The sequence below is a fragment of the Hylobates moloch genome, unplaced genomic scaffold (genome assembly GCF_009828535.3).
Source record: "Hylobates moloch isolate HMO894 unplaced genomic scaffold, HMol_V3 SCAFFOLD_4, whole genome shotgun sequence".
Lineage (NCBI taxonomy): Eukaryota > Metazoa > Chordata > Mammalia > Primates > Hylobatidae > Hylobates > Hylobates moloch.
In genome coordinates this window covers 85,888,202-85,908,757 of record NW_026652279.1, presented here as the reverse complement: position 1 = coordinate 85,908,757, position 20,556 = coordinate 85,888,202, and the positions used below count along the sequence as shown (strand labels likewise).

Sequence of the window (20,556 nt, the reverse complement as noted above, 5' to 3'; positions counted from 1 at the left end):
AATAAAATTAAATTGAGCTGTTTGGTTGTGTTACATATACAATATATAAGTAATTCGTATTTTTTCTCTATCTAAAATAATTTCTGATTACTTTTAATCTTGTTCACCAGAAAAGACCTTCTGTAATAGAATTAAACTGAACTGCTTGGTTGTGTTACATATACAATATGCAAGGAATTTTTAAAAATTTCTAATTAAATACAAATTTAATAGATTACTTTTTGTGACATACATGGGAGTTAAGATAAAGATGAAGTCTTGTATAACCTGAAAAAATTTAAACGTTGCAAATATTTTTTAAAGTTTTTCTAAAAGTATTTCATGTAAACCTTTAAGAAATCTTCTGTAAAGGTTGCCATTGCAGCTAATTGCTTAAAAATACTTCGTATTATAGCAGCATTAAATGGACTAAGAAAAAAATACTTCATATAAGCTTAGGGTTTTTATAGTACTTAAATTTTTTTATAGAAACACACTTTTTGACCTATATGTACTAATATTTTAATACATTTTTGTTGCTTCAGTGATTACATGTTTTATTTCATTAAAATATCACTCTGAAAGTGGCATATCCGCTGTCACAATTTTATCATAGAGATTGCTTGCGTGTTAAATAAAATTATTTAATTATTAATTGATTATTAATTGATGAAAATAAGCGTACTAAGTTTCAATTTTGAAATATACAAATGACAAATTTTTTTTAAGTCTCAAATTCCAGTTATTAATCTGTGATATGATATTGAATAATATACATTATATATCAGTACTAAATATTTCAACTTACCTTAACCTAACCTTTTTATTAATTGATTATAAGCTTTTAGAATATATATGTGTATTGCTTTGTAATAACCTTTGTAGCATGTTTCATTCTTAAGAAATGCTTTAGAAATTGAGAAAATGAAGTATAAATGTTTAGATATTCAATTTCTTGCAAAGAACTGACAGAAGAAGTACTAATCACAATATGTAGAGAAAGCAATCAGAGACAAGAGATTAAATGTATAATTTTTCTCATTACTAGGTGTGCTGGTGTGTCTGTTATATGCACATAAACACTCACACTAGCATGATGGATACCACTAGTAATGTATTTAAATTACACTTCTACTTATAGACTAGTGTGTAAGAGTGCGGGTTCTGAAGCTATACTGTCTGGGTTTGAATCCTGATTCTACCATTTGCTAGGTCTGTGTTCTTGGGCAATGGGAATAAATTATCTGTGCCACAATTTACTGATTTTAAAAGGGGATAATAATGGTACTTACCTCATAGGCTTGTTAGGAGAATTTGTGAGGTTAGTATCTGTAAACCACTTGGAATAATGTCTCACCTGGAGTAACTGGTAAAAATTGCTAATGGGCCAAGGAATATACCAAGAATATATTAAGAATAGATAATTCTGAAAGACAATATAGTCAGCTGTTACTTTTTCATTTGACAATAACCAGTTGGCAATTTAAAATCTTTGTGCGTTTGCATATTTTGCCTACCTTTCCCTGCACACAGCAGGCTGTGTTGTGGTGTGTGTGTGTGTGTGTGTGTGTGTGTGTGTGTGTGTGTGTGTTCTGGGAATATATAAAATCTATTTTACATTTCTGCTAAGACAGCTTAATTGAGGTGGTAATTTAATGGGGGAAAATAATGTAATTCAAATAAATTCTTTTGGTTATTTAATAGTTAAAAATTGTTAATTGGAGTGGCTATTCATGAGGACATTTAGCTGTATTAGATACATATATATAGAGAGAGAGAGATGACAATGATAACTTTTATCTTTCAAAAAGTATATTACCTTGACAGATGGCAGCTCATGACTAGAGTTCAGAATAACTTTATTTTCCTTTGAAGATCTTCTAGTTGATATGTTGGGGGTTCTTGCCAGCTACAGCATCACTGTCAAGGAGTTGAAGCTTTTGTTCAGCATGCTTCGAGGAGAAAGTGGAATCTGGGTAAGCTGTGGTCAGAGGGAAAGGTATTCAGTATCAGTCCAGTAATACTTAATGTTCAAAAGTTTATCTCTAGAGAGCTATATACTTGAATTTTTAATGGAAATGGCTTTCTTCTTAAATGATTTAGTAAATGTTTTGTAAATGATTTAAAATTAATTTTTCTCTCTAGTTAGAAAACAGTCCAATGGCTAACATGGTATATTAAGTATGATTGCTAAATTTGTACAATGACATTTCTTTCTTTTATTGTTTCCCCAGCCAAGACATGCAGTAAAATTATTATCAGTTCTTAATCAGATGCCACAGAGACACGGTCCTGATACTTTTTTCAATTTCCCTGGTTGTAGTGCTGCGGTAAGTTTTAAATACATGTGCTGATTTTTATTTATTTACTTTTAGGTCAACTTTAGTAAGGTTTAATTTACATATAATAAAATTTACCAGTTTAGAAAGCACAACTTAATGAGTTTGGAAGTCATACAACCACTACTATATAATGATTTGAACAATTTCATCACTCCCAAAAATTCCTTAGTGCCTGTTGGAAGACATGGCCCTCTACCCATCCCCACTCCTTACTACCTCTGATTTACTTTGTGTTCCTATAGTTTTGCCTTTTCTAGATTGTCACATAAATAAAATCATACAGTATACAGTGTTTTTTTTTTTTTTTTTTTTTTTTGACGGAGCGTTGCTGTCACCTAGGCTGGAGTTCAGTGGCGTGATCTCGGCTCACTGCAACCTCTGCCTCCCGGGTTCAAGCAATTCTCCTGCCTCAGCCTCCCGAGTAGCTGGGACTAGAGGCACCCACCACCACATCCAGCTAATTTTTTGTATTTTTAGTAGAGGCAGGTTTCGCCATGTTGGCCAGGCTGCTTTCAAACTCCTAACCTCCTGTTTGCCCACCTAGGCCTCCCAAAGTGCTGGGATTACAGGTGTGAGCCACCGCACCCGGCCTGGTATATAGTCTTTTGTGTCAGGCTTCTTTCACTTACATGATACTTTTGAGATTTTTCCATGTTGTAGTTTTAATTACTTTTATTCTCTTCTCTCTTTTTTTGAGTAGTATTGCATTTTATGGATATACCACAGTTTATCCATCCTATCCATTCACTAGTTGATGGACTTTTGGGTTTCTAGTTTTTAGCTGTTATAAATAAAATTGCTGTGAACATTTGAGCACAGGTCTTTCTATGGACATATGTTTTCTTATCTTTCGATTAAATACCTGAGTGAGATTGCTGGATTTTATGGTAACTGCCTGTTTACTTTCATGAGAAACTGTCTACTTGTTTTCTGTATTAGAACATTGTACATTCCTATAAGCAGTGTATGAGAGTCCCACTTGATCTGCACCCTGGATATTTTCAGTCTTTTAAATTTGAGGCATTTAAATGGTTATGTACAGTAGTTCCACCTTATCCATGGGGGATATATTCTAAGACTGGCTCAGTAGATACCTGAAACTGTGGATGGTACTGAACTATGTATATAATACATACTATGGCTTTTTCCTCTACATACATACCTGTGATAAAGTTTAAATTACAAACTGTGCACAGTAAGAGATTAACAACAACAATAATAAAATATAACAATTATAGCAATATATTATAGTAAAACTTTTGTGAGTGTTGTGTCTCCCTCCCTCCCCTTCCTTTTGTCTCTCTCTCAAAATATCTTACTGTACTGTACTCACCTGTTTTTGGACTGTGGTTGACCATGGGTAACTGAAACCATGAAACCACAGATAAGAGGGAATCTACTGTAGTGGTACCTCATCATAGTTTAATTTTGCATTTTATTCATGACTGATGATGATGAGCATTTTTTCATGTGTTTATTGGCCATTCTTATGTCTTCATTTGTGATATTTCTGTTCAAATCTTCTGTTCATTTAAAAAATTTGGTTGTTTTTATTATCCTAAGAGTTCATTATATATTTGGAATGTAAGTTCATCTATTAGATCAAGGTAAAATATTCCCTGTCTTAAAAAGTCAAGAAAAGTTATATATTGTTTGATAATAAAATGTTATTTATATTGTATGGTAATAAAACTGCCTGAACTAATTGCTTAAATACTAAAATCCGAAAGGTTAGTATAGGGTTTAACTCTTCATTTGAAATAGTGTATGTGTGTCTGTGTGTGTGTGTATGTGTCTGTGTGTGTGAGCATTTGCACGTATGTGTGTGTATGTGTATTTTTTTTTAACAGCAAGCACTTAGAAATCTTTGACTACTTTGAGATTATTTATTGGCCACCTACATCTTCAGTCATTATGCTTGGAGTAGATTACATTCCTTACTCTTGAAGAACTCTGATGGCTAGATATGCAAATACAGCTTGTTACAATGAGAATTATAAATGATACTGTAGATTTAGGTACTCAGAACTATGGGAACACAATTGTAAAAAGAGACCATGCTAGGTTGAAGTCCAGAAAAGCTTCACAGATGAGGAACATACTAGTCTGCTGTTAAAGAATAAATGAGATTTTGTTGGAAGGAAGAATGATTTGGATAGAAGCAACATGATGTATAGGAAGAGGAACTGTAAAAGAACTAGTGGAATAGCTGGTATATTTAGATATACTTTGGAATGTGGGGTTGGGTAGTAGAGGAGGATAAAATCAGAAGGTTTGTTGGAGCCATAGCATGTGGGAAGTCTTGTATAACCTGAAGAAATTTAAATTTTATTCTGAATGCAGAAGATTTTTGACATGGAAGATCCGTGTTGTATTTGAGAAAGGCCATTGTCAGCAACATGAAGAATCTGTTTGAGGAACAGATTAATTTTAAAATCATAATGGGTAATTATCTTTTAGGTAGAATTTGGATAAAGTCTAGGAAAATAAATAAATCCATTCAGATGTTTCTTGAAGTCAGGTGAAATAATCAGCTACTTATTTATTCCTTAGAATGGCTACATTTTATTTGATTGCTATTTTCAAGGGAGTCCTATATTACTCCTTTTCTGCTTATGAATGGATCTGAATCCTTTTTGGTTATAAATATCAGTGGTTAAGTTTCTGAGTAATAAATGTCATACCTTGCCTTTCTTGGTTTCAATGTTGTTAGCATTATGAACATTATCTCTTAATGCTTGCATTTCTTCAATATTGATTCCATTAACATTTTCTAGCTCAGTCATTTTTGGCTTTAAATATTCAATCTCCTTTAACCAAATGGATTACTACTAAAAACCTAGCATAAACCATAGAAAACTGAAATTGGGAGGCTTATGTGTAAGAGACTGTATACTGATGAAACTAGATGGGGACTTCTTGGAGTATAGTCTGAAACCCGCTATGTAACCTAGAGATAAAATCTAATTCACTGAGTATTTGAAAATTGAATGTTTCTGTAATCAACAAATACTATTTAGGTGTACTGAGATTGTTTTAATAAAATGCTAGCTTTATTTTATGGATTTGTTTGTGATTTTCTGGTATTTATACTTTGATTGTTATTTAATCTGCAAAAGCCATATTTGACCTTAGCTGCTGTCACATTTCTTTAACTGATACTTTTGTACCTTTTCTCATTGCCTTGTAGGCAATTGCCTTGCCTCCTATTGCAAAGTGGCCTTATCAGAATGGCTTCACCTTAAACACTTGGTTTCGTATGGATCCATTAAATAATATTAATGTTGATAAGGATAAACCTTATCTTTATTGGTGAGTAATATGTTTAATTTTAGGACTTTTTTCTTTAAGTACTTGAATTCTATAAATGTATAGTCTCAAGGCAACTTAGAATATATGTATATATGTGTGTATAATATATGCTAGAACTGTGAAGACACTGTAAATCAGTTTTATTTATGTATGTATATATGCATTTATTTTGCTATTGATTCTAGGTCATATTCCTCATGATTATCATTCTTTTTCAATTACAGTTTAAAAGTCAAAGGTACAGACTTTCTGTCCCAGTCTCCTTCAATGTATATCAGTTGTGGGATTTTTAGTGAGGATTGCTGGTCCCTGAAAAAAAATCCAAACTTTTACCAGATTTCATTCATTTTTGCCTTTTCACTTAGTTTGTTCTATGAGCATAACTGACATATGCTTTAAAATTGTTGATAATAACTATGTAAGAAATTATAAGATAAAATTATTTGGTGTAGACAACTAGAATGAGTTGATCAACCTAACAATGTGTTGATCTGTAAGGGTTGAAAGCTTGGTAATTTTAGTATGCCAGTAATACACAGTACAGCATACTTAACAATAAGAACATCAAACATTCATTGATTGCCATACTATATGCTAGGCATTGTAAGTGTTTATATATATGAACTCATTCAATACTTGCAATACTTTGAAATAAGACTGCCTGTGTTCAAGTTCTGGCTTTACTACCTACTGTTCACCCTGTACTTTTGGTGTCTTCAACTATACCAATGAGGATAGTAATAGCATCTATCCCATAGGATTTAATGAGAGAATCATATTTAAAGCTGTTTGTATAATGGCTGGGTCAGAAATGTGAGCACAGAAATATGTGAGCTATTACTATCTTCTAAGCTCTATTATAAGATATTATATATGGATAAAATCAGACCAAGTTTTAAATAAGCATCTGAACTTCCAAACATAAAAGGGGTTGGACTTCAAAGTGGTCATTTTGGGAGATCATACATTAATTTCAGTGGTATCTTCATTTTTCAATAAACATTTTTCTACATCGTGATTAAATTTACAGCTAAGGGGAATGCTCGTGTAGAAGAAAACAACTATATTTCATAGTTACATCTTTTTAATTTTTTAAACTAAAAATGTACTGCTTTGCTTGATCAACTGTATTATTTATCAAACTTGACTCTGACCAAGTTTTTTTTTCTTTTTCTTTTTAATTTGTAAGCTATTTTCAAAGGTATACCAGAATTAGAGAGCAGGTTGTTATTTAAAATGTGAACTTTATGTAAATGTGTTCTGTATTTGCTGATTGCAAATGGTCCTTAAAGTCTACTTGGTGGTAGGCGTTTGTTGGCAATTAATTTGTTTTTAAGTATTTCTGAGATTTTAGTTTGAAATACTAAAAGCTGTCATAGTCTTTTATTTCCTAGTTTAAATTTCTTATATTTACTTATAACTAAACCTTTTATATTTTTGTTTAGTTTTTATTTGACACATATTAAACTGCTTCTACTGTACAGGGAAATAAGTTTTATTTTTATAAGAATGTTTAATAGCCATTAGGTGTTTAGTTCTTTTTATCAGAGGATATTATACTATTCTCAGTTATCTTTGCAGTTTTCGTACTAGCAAAGGAGTTGGTTACTCTGCTCATTTTGTTGGCAACTGTTTAATAGTCACATCACTGAAGTCCAAAGGAAAAGGTTTTCAGCATTGTGTGAAATATGATTTTCAACCACGCAAGGTAGGTAAAAGTAAATATTTTTATAACTCACCTGTTATGACAGAATTCTTAACTCTCCTTTTAGGAGCTCTATAGTATTCTCTTTCACTGGTTTTCCTATGCTTTTAATGGTTTTCTCTTATCCTTGTCTGCATTTCCTTTTTACTTTTATGTCTAATTTTTGTCTTCTATAAGATCAGTGTTTTAATCTCTTGTGGTGTATTTCTCTTACACTGTCTCATTATCTCAGTCTGATCTGTTCTATGGCATTCTTTCGATAGATACTTATTATTTACTGAGTATTGGATACCATTGTAGGCACTAGGGATTTATAAATATTTACCTTTTTTAAAAAAAAGTTAAATGTTAAACCCCCAGATTAAGCAATGCACAGATACGTTTTTTTTGTGGGAGATTCACCTAATCCTAGTAGTTCTGAGTCTTGTTTCCTAAGATTGAAGATTTTGTTAATTTCTGATGCTTTAATAATGCTGGCTTCAAGGAGAGGAATGTTGCTGTACTGTTAGTTTTGGCTCATGAAATGTGTCTTAATATCCCAAATAATAGCAGAGACAACGCCAAAACACATTTTAAAAACTGCTCTAAAGAGAAAATGCAGACAGCTGTGCAACTGTATGATTAGAATTATAAGAGATCATTCATTCATAATGAGGTGGCATTTTCTAGAGAGATTTTCCTGCCTGAGTACCAGACTCCATCTTTGTGTCAGAATAACAAACCATCTGAAAATCCAGATGAAAGAAAACAAGGACAGAGTGCATAGGAGTTCCCATCACACATGTTTGAGGCTTTGTTCCCCTTCCAGGTTCAGGGTTCTTTCTTGGGTATATGACAGTGAGACTGTCAACGTTTTTTAGGGCACACTGCCTCCTCCTAACAGAAATATTGCCTTACCCTTTGTGATTAATGGTACAATCATAACAGATATGATGAGCCCAAATGTGGTGAGGGGGAGGTCTTTATTTCTTTTTCATATCTTTTTTGTTTGTTTTCTTGTTGCTTATGATCTGATGCGTGTCTTCCCATATACAGAAAAATATATTATTTTGGGTGGTATTTTCAAAAATTTGTTTAGATTTTACATGATTCTAATGAAAATATTTGCTTTATATTTAATGTCAGTTATTGTCATTTCTATTAAAGAATATCAATTTAACAGTAATTCATTAACATATACTTAAAAAATGGTTTAAAAAGCAATGATTCTGAATAAATATATTCATTCATTATAATGGTATATTCTTTCTTTTTTAATACAAACTGATTATTTTAATACCAATCACATTGCCTTTGCTCTGGAAATTCTGTTTTATTAGAATTAAGGTGAGACCAAGATAGTTTGCTAAAAGTGCCAAATTATTTTGAATTTCAGTGGAATAGATTAGAAGTACAGTTGTTGGTATTATAATTTTTCATGTTAGGATTGTGTGTTTTTAACAAATATTCTAGCTAACTTTTCTCATCAGACAATTTTAGGAAACGGTGGTTTAAAGAATATACAGACAAACAGTTAGAGTGAAGTTATAACCAAATGAAATTGTCATTAACCAATAAAAAGCACTTTAACCCATTTGTTCTCACTTTTTCTATTTTGTGTCTTCTTCACTGTTCTCTTGTGGAAAACACATTCTCCTTTGTAAAGCTCTCAATATGCAGTGATTCTAAGGGGTCTAGTTAGGAGCAGGGCCAGAGAATGATGTGGATTTTAAAAAGTCTTCTGTGAAGATTCTCATAAACCTTGAAAAGTCATAAATATTTGCTTTTACTGTGTTTCATTATTCAAAATAAATTCGTTCTCTTATTTATTCCGTTCTTTAATTTTCCATAGATGCCCTAGCTAAGTTGTTGTTATCCTTCCTAATAAGAGATTTACTGGCCTTTCAAAAAGAAATCTTTACATTAAAACTTTTGCTTTCCCAGCTGCACCACTTAACCAGCTGTTAGAACTTGTGAAAATGGATATAAACCATTAGCATGTTACCTAATGGTAATATGTGCTCTAGACATATTAGCTACTATTGATATCATGCTTTACTTTTTAATCTTCAATTTATTTTCATATCTTGAATTTATAATACATATCTTATGGATTCTTAATATGGATCTTTTTATTCCTTATTACTGGTTGTGTCCTTCTTTTATAAATTTCTTTTTGAGTCTCAAACTAAATGCAGACTTCACTATATATACATAATATCACTATGCACACATAGTTTCCAAGTTTATTTTTATTTTCTTTAGTCAAAGCATATTAGATCAAAAATTAGGCTTTTTTTTTTTAACCATTGAAAAAGTCATTTGTGTCTGTTATCTGTAGAGTACAGTTTGGTGTACCAAGGAAAGAGAAAAGTTACTTTTCTTGTAAATAAGTACTATGGTCTTTACTGAGATCAGCTCATTAATCAGTGCATTTGTTTATTCATTCATTTAATTTTATCATGTATTATTGTTACAACCAAAAGCAAACCTTGATAAACTCCAAATCTGATTAATTTTTCTGTATTAATTATCTTAAGTTAATGGTACCCGTACCCATCTAAGTGAAAATTGGAAGCCATCTTAGACTCCCCTTTTATGTGTTAACACTTCGTATCAGTTCTGTTAGTTAATTCCCATCCTCATTTTAAAATTATTAGTGCCTTTGTCTTAGTTCCGTGGCTTATGGTGTCTTGCCTAAACCTTTGCAGTGGTTTTTCAATTTTATCTTTTTATCCACTCTTGCCTACCTATCTCACCTCCACATTGCTGCCAGTTATTTTCTCAGATCGTTTAACTTTCCTGCTCAAAATTATTTAGTTATACCACGTTATGCAAAAAGCAAAGGCCCAAAGGTCTGTTTACAATCTGGTCTTTGCCTGTTTTTGTTTTTGTTTTTGTGTTTTTCCTGCTAAACCTACACACTGAGGAAAGTTTTGTCAAGCATCTGTGCTATATCGTATTAAGATTCTGCCTGGAATGTTTTTTTAACCCCTGTCTACTGAACAGTTCCTTTTCATACTTCAAGCTTAGTCTTAGTTCATTTTATTCTTTTAGTGAATACTTTTATGATAGTCTTTCTTCTCTATTTGTCTTTCCTTCCCAGTTACTTATAGTATTTACTTTTATTACTACCAAATCTGTATTTTAAATACTCTCTATTCTCATAATTGTTTCTCTAGTGAAACTTCCTTGAGTGTGTGTATGTTGTCTGTCTTTATATACCCATGATCCAAGGTTGGGACAGGGTACTTGGCATAAAGTAGGCTCAGTACATTTTTTGAATGAATGAATGCCTCTGAAAGGTAAATAATAATCAATTTTAGCATAAACGAACCTCATCATGGGACATAGTAGATAAAAACAAAATAGCAGTTTAGTTAATGGTATGTTATTTATGGGTGCCAAATACATTGGGAACTTTTCTTCATAGTTTTCATACGTTATCTATTTATAATATTCACAAGGAATCCACAAAGTAGGCATTATTATTCCCCTTTTTCAGAGATGAAAATAGGTTCAGAGATACTAAGTAATTTGCCAAAAGCCATAGAGCTAGTAACTTGGGAATCCAATTCATGTCTTTATGAAGTAAAATTCTTCCTGCTCAGTACATTAAGTTATCTGGAGTAGTAAGAACTCGGTAAGTATTGTTTGAATGAGTACTTTTTTTATAGTAAGTACACCAATAAGTATAATAATACATCTAGTATTTATCTTAAAACTGTCTTTGGGCAGGAAATCTTTGCCTATATATAGGCATTTATTTGTGTCTCTTCTCTTTAGAAATGCAAAGTTTTTACACATTTTGCTCCACAATATAAAGTTTGTGTCTTCTGTGTTATTTAGATAGCATTCTGGTTGAATATTTTCAAATTCAGTGAAGGTAATATATGCAAACTTTAATTCTTATACTTGTAAAATTCTATAAGATTTTCCTAAAATTTATTCGACACTCTTTTTTACGGTTTTTTCTTGATAATTTTGTAATATTTAGAAACAATTGTTAAATGAATACATTAAAGATTTTCTCTTCTGATTTTAATCAGGGCTAACATATATGTTGGTTTCAAATCAAGTGAAAGACTTAGTTTCCAGTAAATTAATGATTACCTGGAATGAAAAAACTTAAAAAAGGATGTGCGTTTTAGATAGTTAAATGTCTTGACCTGACCTCGCTTTTATAGAAGCACACTGTTGTTTTGTATTACTGACTTTTTTGAGTTTTTTAACACAGTTTTTTTTTTCTTTTTTTTTTTTTTTTTTTGAGACAAAGTCTTTCCCTGTCACCCAGGCTGGAGTGCAGTGGTGCAATCTTGGCTAGCTGCAACCTCTGCCTCCCAGGTTCAAGTGATTCTTGTGCCTCAACCTCCCTAGTAGCTGAGATTATAGGCACATGCCACCACGCCTGGCTAATTTTTGTATTTTTAGTAGAGACGGGGTTTTACCATGTTGGCTAGGCTGGTCTCGAACTTCTGACGTCAGTTGATCTGCCCACCTTGGCCTCCCAAAGTGCTGGGATTACAGGTATGAGCCACCGTGCCCAGCCTATTTTTATTTGCTAAGTTGAAATGAACAAAATTGAATTTTGCTCAAAGTATTTTAGATACCTTGAAATAACTAATATTTTAGTGATTAAGGATTATTATAACTTTTTATTTCTGAAAATATAGATGAAATAATCGAATAGTACATTTAAATAATCTGTAGAACAAAGTTTGTAGTTTATATTTTGGTGGGAGGGAGAAACCAGTTAATTTTCCCCCCTTAACTTCAGAAAGCATACTTGTTCAAATGTTTACAAATCATTTGTATTTTTCTATACTTTAGAAAAAAATATTTCTATATTCTCGATTTTAGGCTATTAACTCTCAGGAGACTAAAGGTTGTTTCAGAAATCAAACCATCCATATTAAAAGAGATACTTAAAATGCTTTTTGATACCAGTAACTATAAAATGGGCACTTAATATGAACTCATTCATTTATTCTTAATAAATATTCCCACATTAAGTTATTAAATATATAATTATCACTGGATTTACTAAATCTAAATTGTGAAATTGAAGCTACCTAAATCTTATTTATAAATGCTAAAATGTTGTTTCTTTGACAGATCTTTCCTGACCATGCAATCCAAAGTAGAATCCTTGTTTGTTCTTTTTCAGTTTATACTGTTCTTTTTCTCTTCACTGTAATCACCATGATTTATAATTCTACATTTGTTTAATTGTGTCATATATATTTTGCTTACTAGCTCGTAAATTCTAGGAGAACTGGTCAGCCTTGGGTATCTGCAGTGCCTGGCACAATGTAAATTTTAAATGAATGAACACAAATAAATTGTATTTCCACAATTTCGAATCTTGGTATAGTGGAAGGAACGTCACACTGGAGATCAAGGGGTTGTAGTTCTTGTCTTCTCCAGGAATATTCTTTATGTGCCACTTCTATCATCTGTGAAATGAGAAATGGGAGGAGGAGCTTGATGAAGTGCTATTAGATGATCCTTAATAGTCCTGTCAGCATATTCTTGTAGGGTTTTATGAACGTTGTAATTGCATTTTAAACTGTAACAACCAAACATTACATATTGATATATTTAATTTTTTTATTTAAGTGGTACATGATCAGCATTGTCCACATTTACAATCGATGGAGGAACAGTGAAATTCGGTGTTATGTTAATGGACAACTGGTATCTTATGGTGATATGGCTTGGCATGTTAACACAAATGATGTAAGTCTTTATTTTTCTGTCTGTGTTTTAATTTGAGAGTATGATCTATCATTACAATAAGAATTGAATAATAAAATGGTTTGGTAGAAACTTAAAACTTTGAAAGTTTATTCTTTTTATTAAATGAATCTTTCATTGTTAAATTTAGTATAAGAAAATTTCTAAAAGACATAATTAGTGATAAAAAACAAACATTTAGCCAAAGTTTTAAGTTTTTTGGATCAAAAACCATGAATCCTGTGTTCTGTCTTTTCCAGCATCAAGCACTAAAAAATGTGGTTTACCCCTCATTTAGATATGGAAAGAAGACCTTAAACAGAAGTATAACAGATAGTCACTATTATTAATTACATAGTGATAAATGCTATGGAGAAAATAAATTGGGGATACAGAAAGTAGGTGTAGGGAAGGGAGAAGCCAGACGGTCCAGAGATGATTTTAGTAGGAAGAGTTGAGCGAGCAAGGTATGTGGGAAACTTCTTCTATTCAGTGGGAACAGTGAGTGCAAATGCTTTGAGGCAGAATAGGAAAGTTCAAGGAAAAGGCAATTTGTCTGGAGCAGAGGGAGGAAGAGGCAAAATAATATTAAGAGATGAAGTTAGGCAGAAATCATTTTGGCCTTCATAAGCAAACAAGTCCTGGGTTTTCACATCTTACTCAGCTTAAAAATCCTTGGAAGGTTTTCAGCAGACAAGTGATGTGTGCTTCTATTTTAAAACCATCAGTCTGCCTGCAGGATTGAGAATATTTTGAAGGGAAATTACAGAAGCAGGAAGATCACTTAAATCGCTTATTGCAATAAAACAAAGAGACTATATTAGTTTCTACCAGTATGTTAGCAGTGGAAGAAGTGACACAGTTGGATTCTAGGTAGAGAATAACTAGAATTAAAACCTCAAGGGTCCTTATGGTTTCTCTACTTTGGGCTTTCCATTGTCTACATTCCGGCCTGTCAGAGCCAAAATGAAAGGTTTGTTTTAATGCTGAAAGTACCTCTAAGCTCAATAATACACAATCCTTCAAGCATACCTGGTTTTATAAGAACTTACCTCTTAAACACAATTCATTTCTCAGTTTTGTTTGCATCTCTCTAGGCTTTCATCTCCCAAAGGGCAGGGATTTGCTTATCCTGTCTTGTATTCTTTTAACTAGCACTGTGCATATGGTCCACAGTTTGTCCCCTAGATCGGGGCTGGGCAGACTACACCCTATGAGCCAAATCTGACCCTCCCCCTGTTTCTGGTTTTGTGTAAGCTGGGGGCTAAGAATCTTGGCTTTTAATTTTTAAAGATTTTTTTTTCTTTTTTAAGAGACACAAACAAAATCAAAGAAGAATGGGACAGAAACCAGGTGTGGCAGGCAAAGTTTAAAATATCTTCTGTCTGTCCCTTTATAGAAAAAGTTGCTTTTCTCTGCCATAGAAACTCATAGTTGAGCCACAACCAATAAATATTTAATAGAATGTTGTTTTCAGAATTAGAATACACAGATGAAATTCTGCTTTTTATCTTCTCTCCAGAGGAGATCTCTCCACAGTCTTTTTATTATAGAGTGGAAGAAACCCCAGTGGTCTTGACTCATTAAATGATAAGACAGTATCTTGGAAAGAAAAGACTTAGTTTTTTGGTTACTCGCAATAGTGCCCTAAGAAGTGGAGAATTCTAGATAATAACACATATATACATACTTGATGCAGTTAAAGTTCCTATACTTCTAATTAAAGATTGCATATTTAATGATGACAATTTTTTTTGCTTTTGTACCTCATTCACAATTTTTTTTGTTACTTTATTGAAGTACCAAAAGTACTTCTTACATATATAATTTTTGCTTATTCGTTCTAAGGTGTGAAGTAGCCTGTGGGGATAGGGGAAAGGAACTGAGCCATGTCTGCGTTCCCTGGTTTGGGTGGGCTGGGTGTAAGAAGTAGAGGCCGGAAAGATCAAGGTTTTGGCTTCTTCAGTGCTGAATTCCTTATGTGGAGAGCACTGTACCATCGGCTTTAAGCAGCAGATCTTAGTCTTCTTGTTTATTTGATTCTGTGTAATTCCTACTCATATATGAGAAGGGATTGATTTTCTTTGTGTCTTTTACTTAATATGGAGGATTAGAGGAATAGATTCGTAATTTCAAAAATAAAGTAGAATAAAAAAATTAGACCCTATGTGTTCATGATTAAATTTTGGAATAGTCATTCCCTTGATTCAGATCAATCTCTCTATATATGGATCATTATACATCATTACAGTTTTAAATTAGTTTAGCTTTTGTAAATAAATAATTATAAGCTCTTTTGCCTTTAACTATAATATTTGAAAAGTGGTAAGTCTGAAGATTTAATAGGTGGCTATTGTTTGTTTGCTTAAACGTAAGTGTGAAACATGTAACTGATCATTTTTCCCAAAAAACTTGACTGGCATTTATTATTAAAATAATAAAGTCTTAATTGATGCTTTCTTCTATTATTATTGTTATATTTTAAAATATTCATGATAATGAAAGCCGATTTAAGGATTTAAACCTTTTTGTCATTAAAAATAATGCATTTTTTTATGACTTTTAAAAATAGAGCTATGACAAGTGCTTTCTTGGATCATCAGAAACTGCTGATGCAAATAGGGTATTCTGTGGTCAACTTGGTGCCGTGTATGTGTTCAGTGAAGCACTCAACCCAGCACAGATATTTGCAATTCATCAGTTAGGACCTGGATATAAGGTAGTAATAACTGTAATTTTATAAATTCTATGAAGAGTTTTAGATGTAAAATGTGGTGTAATATAATTTTTAGTGAAAATCTTTCTTTAATACGGTTTAAGAGTCATTTCTATTTTTTGGAATGTAGTCAATGTTTATTATATGTTTATTTTTGGTTCAAAGCTGCTTTTTTCTCAACTGTTTTTATAAACTTTTTTATTCTTCAGAATATTTTCTAATATTGATGGCATGCCTTTTGTTAACAATTCTGAAATAATAAATCTTATAAAACTGTTTTGCTTAATGTAGTATTTAAAATACAAAAATTTGAAATATACATATTACATAATGAACATAATAAAGAATTTGTTAATATTACTGGTAACTTGGAAAGAAGAGTTAAAGATTTAGAAGGAAACTAAGATAATATATTTCATGGGCCTGAAATTATTCAATTATAGCTTATATTTTTGCTTTAATTGCACTAAGTGAAGAAGTAGGTACAGTAGTGAGTATATTAATTTAGCAAAACTAATTAATGTAATTTATCATATTCTTTTTGTTTTTTAAACTTTAAAAACAAAGACTCTAGGTAAGATAGAGCATGCACATATATGAGTTAGTTTTAAATGTGTAGTACATCTGCCTAGGGGAGTATATAAGGGTTCTATTTAAATCACATTGGGAATTGTGAAGTCTCAAACTACTTGGAGCTGAAAGAGAATTACACATTATAGTCAAAGTGTTTATAATTCTGAAGGAGTACTTGTCTTGTATGGAAGTGTGGTTTTTTATTGAACTCAAATAATTAATGTGAAGATTGTGTTATGGAAAGGAGTAGTAAATATTAAAAAATATTCCCTCTTTGGCGTTTGTATTTTTGCATTAGTATTTCTCTTTTTATGTCATATATATATATACAGAGAGAGAGAGAGAGAGGAAAGTTTGAATTTACCCATATTAAAAGATCTTTTTGTTCTCAGTGACTTGAATAACCATAATAATATTGAAGAATAATAATGCTATTATTTTTATGTCAAGGTAACAATACTTGCTATCATATATTTTCCATATCATTTTTGCTTTTGTCTTACTAGCTCTAGAAATGAAATTGTGCTTGTACGGTTACTTTTTCTTTCATGGGTCTTTTTGTTGGGTTTGCATCCTGGTTCTGCCATTGTTGATCTTGCATAGGAATATTTTTGTAATTCACATTTTTTATTAATATGCTGCATGCTTTTCTTTCCTAGTTCTTTGAGTTGTTTCATAAAATACTTGCAGTGTCTTTTTAAGCTCTAATAGAATGATATTAAATAGAGTGACAAGCAAACATATGAAATATAAAAAGGTAGAATATCAAGAAAATACAAATCCAATATGATTGCTAATGTTAAATTTCAGAATTGATGGGAGCTTCCTGGCAACATCAAGGAAAAGGGCTGAATATAAGAATTTTATAATTCTTCTATTCACAAAGAAGCAAACTTTGTCCTGAACAGCTTTACAAACTCTATAATTTGTAGTATTCTTTTCACACGTCTTTCTTGTCATTCTTTTTAACAGCAGTGATAATGAGCAGTAACCCTGTCATCATGTGTACACAGCTCATGTGACATAGTGTATCCTTAGTATCCTAACACACAGTAGAGTACCTAAAGTCAGAACTTTTAAGAGATATACCTGTAAATTTGGGCATTACATCAGGGAGTATTTTATTAAGTTTTGAAAGTTCTCAGCTCACTGCACCCGTTGTTGTTAGTGGGGGTTGATGATAAATCCAAGCGTAAATGCATTTTCTCAATTTGTAAATATTATAAGTACAATTGCTACCGTGACAGACATCAGGAAAAATTTTTTATATTAAAAAGCTTTTTGTTTTCAGAAATTCAGAGAATATAGGGAAGGAGGGATCCATATGATCAGATTGTGTTTTGACAGAAGAAAAGCTGAGTAGTTCACACATTATAGTCACAATTATCTTGGTAAAGTCACTTCCTGTGAGTGAAGGGGTAGAGGGCTACAGTGGAATTTTTAAGGTGTAGAGAATATAATAACTAGTGGACATTTGGATAAATCACAAATGGAGTTTAAATTACTTAGTATTGTATAATAAAATAGTATTTATATTTTTTGCCTTAAGTTATATGGAACTTTCTTTCATTGTAATGGTCAGACAGTATTTATGATTCTGAGCTTAGTGTAGATAGCATGTCAACATACGGGCTTTGAAATTAATAAAATAAGTTAATTCTACCTTCAAATAATGTCATCAAACTATATATTCAATGGAGCCTGTCACAAATGATTTTGACTTGTTGGTCACTGGAGTGCTAGGTAATTTTTATTCTGTCGAATGTTTGGTTTTAAGCATTGCAGTTTATCAGTAAATATTCTGTACTTGGTTATTTTCTGGAAAGAGTAAGTAAGTTAGGGTGTCACTTATTAACTGAATATACCATTCAGTTTGGAAAATAGAATACAGAAATTCAGAAAACATTTAAAATACAGAAAATCTCACTGTAGATTTGTCTAGTATGGTAAAATTTACTATCAGATAAGTTTACTGTGGATCTCTATTTGGGGTTATTTAATGTCTTCAAGATTATAAAATCTTGTGTATCAGGTGGCCCTTTGACATAAGCTTGCGAATCAGATTTTAACAAAGTTTTTATATTTTATAATTATTACTAGATATTTTCTCAGTGTTATGTTAACCCTGTGTGGCAAGCAGTTAGTCTTCATTGCCAGATATTTGAAAATTTAGCTTTGAGTTCTCTCCTTCATTTATGAATATGATAACAATGGTTTTATGAATCGCTATATCATAATAAAGTTCTAACTGATAAGAGAAAAAGTATAACACAACCTCCAAAATTAAAATTCACTTCAGAGGATTTCCAATACTTGTATGGAGGGGTGAGCTTCTAACAAACTGATCTTCTCACAAATAACCATTTGTAAACTCTGCACATAATATAGATAACATCTATGGGGTTATGGAGATTGAATAAAAGCAGGCAGGCTTTGGAGGGTAGTCAAAATATGGAAGAGTTGGTCTGCATGGACTGATATCCCCATTTTTTGCTTTTATAGGAAACTTTCTGGCCAGAAAATTTCTCTACAATATTGTACGGAGTAATAGTCACACAATTTAGCATATAATCCAAAAGTATTTTTTCTAAAAATAGGAAAATGTGACTTATTCTCAAGGGAAGAGAAAATCATCATATACCAACACCAAGATAACCCACATGTTGGAAATATCACATGAGGTCTATTATAACTAGTGAGGTAGAGAAAAATTTACTTATAATGGATTAAAAGATAGGAAGTATCAGCCATGAAATAAAACAAAGTCAGATGGCAATTCTAGAACTGAAAAATATATCAGAATTAAAAATAAGCTGTATGGGCTTATTAGCAGAATTAATATGATAGAGAAGTAAATGAACTTGAATATAGATTGATAGAAACTTTGAAGAGAGTTGTGAAAGATTGGGGTAAAAAAATAGAACCCTAGAGATGTATGGGGCAATTTTGAAAGGTCTAATAGGCACAGTATAAGAGAAAGAGCCAGAAAAAATATTTGAATAAGTGATGATAGAAAACTTCTCAGATTTGGTAAAAGGCTTACATTTATAGATTGAAGAAACTCTGAAAACTCCAACCAAAATAAATGCAAAGAGAACCAAAGTAGACACATTACAGTCAAAGTGTGGAAAACCAAAGATAAAGAGAAAATCTTGAAAGCAGGCAGAGGAAAACTAGACATTGATAAGGGAACAATAATTTGAATATCTGTACACATTTCATCAGAAAGCAGGAAAGCGCTAGAGGTGGAACAAAATCCTTAAAGTTCTGAAAGGAAGAAAAAAATCTGTCAACCTAGAATTTTTTTCTAGTGAAAATATTCTTTAAGTCTTTTGAAAGAAAATTAAAGAAATTTGTTGTTATTTGACTGTGATTACTGACTGAAGAAGAAAACCTGGATGATTAGGAGTATATACATGTAATACATATGACAACTAACAAAGATTTGTGGAGAGGTTATAAATGCACTTATGTAGTTGAAAAGTTACTGTATTTTACAACGTGTCTTGATAGAATGATGTTGACTACAATTCAGTGGCTAAAACAAAATTAACAAAGTCAAAATTGCATGTCTTTTCTTGAATGATAGGCCAAATATGTATCCAGTATTTCATTTACCCACAGCATATGTTGTAGACCCATCTTTAAAATTAAAGGTAACAAAAGCTCAATTGAAAGGAAAAACAAAATAAATCAATGCTAGCTACTACAGATAAGGTAAACTAAATACAAATAATTAGCCTTCACTAATTCATCCATTCATTCTTTCATTAAACAGTTGGGCACTGTTCTAGATGCTAGGGATATAACAATTAAAACCAACAAAAAACCCTGCCTGTATTTTGGAGAAGTAGGGTGTGCAGTATCATGGGAGAAGATAGATTACAAAACAAAATAAAAATATATAGTGTCTATATGGTGATAAGAGCTATGAGACACACAAAGCAGGCAAAAAAGTTGGAAGTTGATGCTAGCCAAGTGGATATATGGGGAAGAGCTTTAAGGGCAAATGCCAGAGCAAGAATAAAGGCCATTAGCAGAAGCTTACTTCACAGATTAAAGAATATTGTGACTGTTTTCCTGTGACTGTCACAGAAGGAGCAAGGGGAAGAGTCAAAGAAGATTAATTCAGAGAACAATTACATGCTTTCAGAGGATTATTACGACTTTATTTTTGCTCTTGAGTGAGAGGAACAGCCATTGAAAAGTTTTGA

At 31.9% G+C, this 20,556-nt stretch overlaps 1 protein-coding gene across 3 annotated transcripts in view; it reads left to right on the top strand.

The window, feature by feature from the left end:
- NBEA (neurobeachin) overlaps positions 1-20,556 on the top strand; it is a 736,578-nt gene that overhangs the window by 121,138 nt on the left and 594,884 nt on the right. For all 3 annotated transcript variants that reach the window (XM_058437671.1, XM_058437670.1, XM_032150485.2), the window contains exons 3-8: positions 1,855-1,955; positions 2,214-2,309; positions 5,512-5,633; positions 7,215-7,341; positions 12,937-13,056; positions 15,626-15,772. In XM_058437671.1, coding sequence (XP_058293654.1) covers positions 1,855-1,955; positions 2,214-2,309; positions 5,512-5,633; positions 7,215-7,341; positions 12,937-13,056; positions 15,626-15,772 — 713 coding nt within the window. The remainder of the gene's footprint in view (positions 1-1,854; positions 1,956-2,213; positions 2,310-5,511; positions 5,634-7,214; positions 7,342-12,936; positions 13,057-15,625; positions 15,773-20,556) is intronic.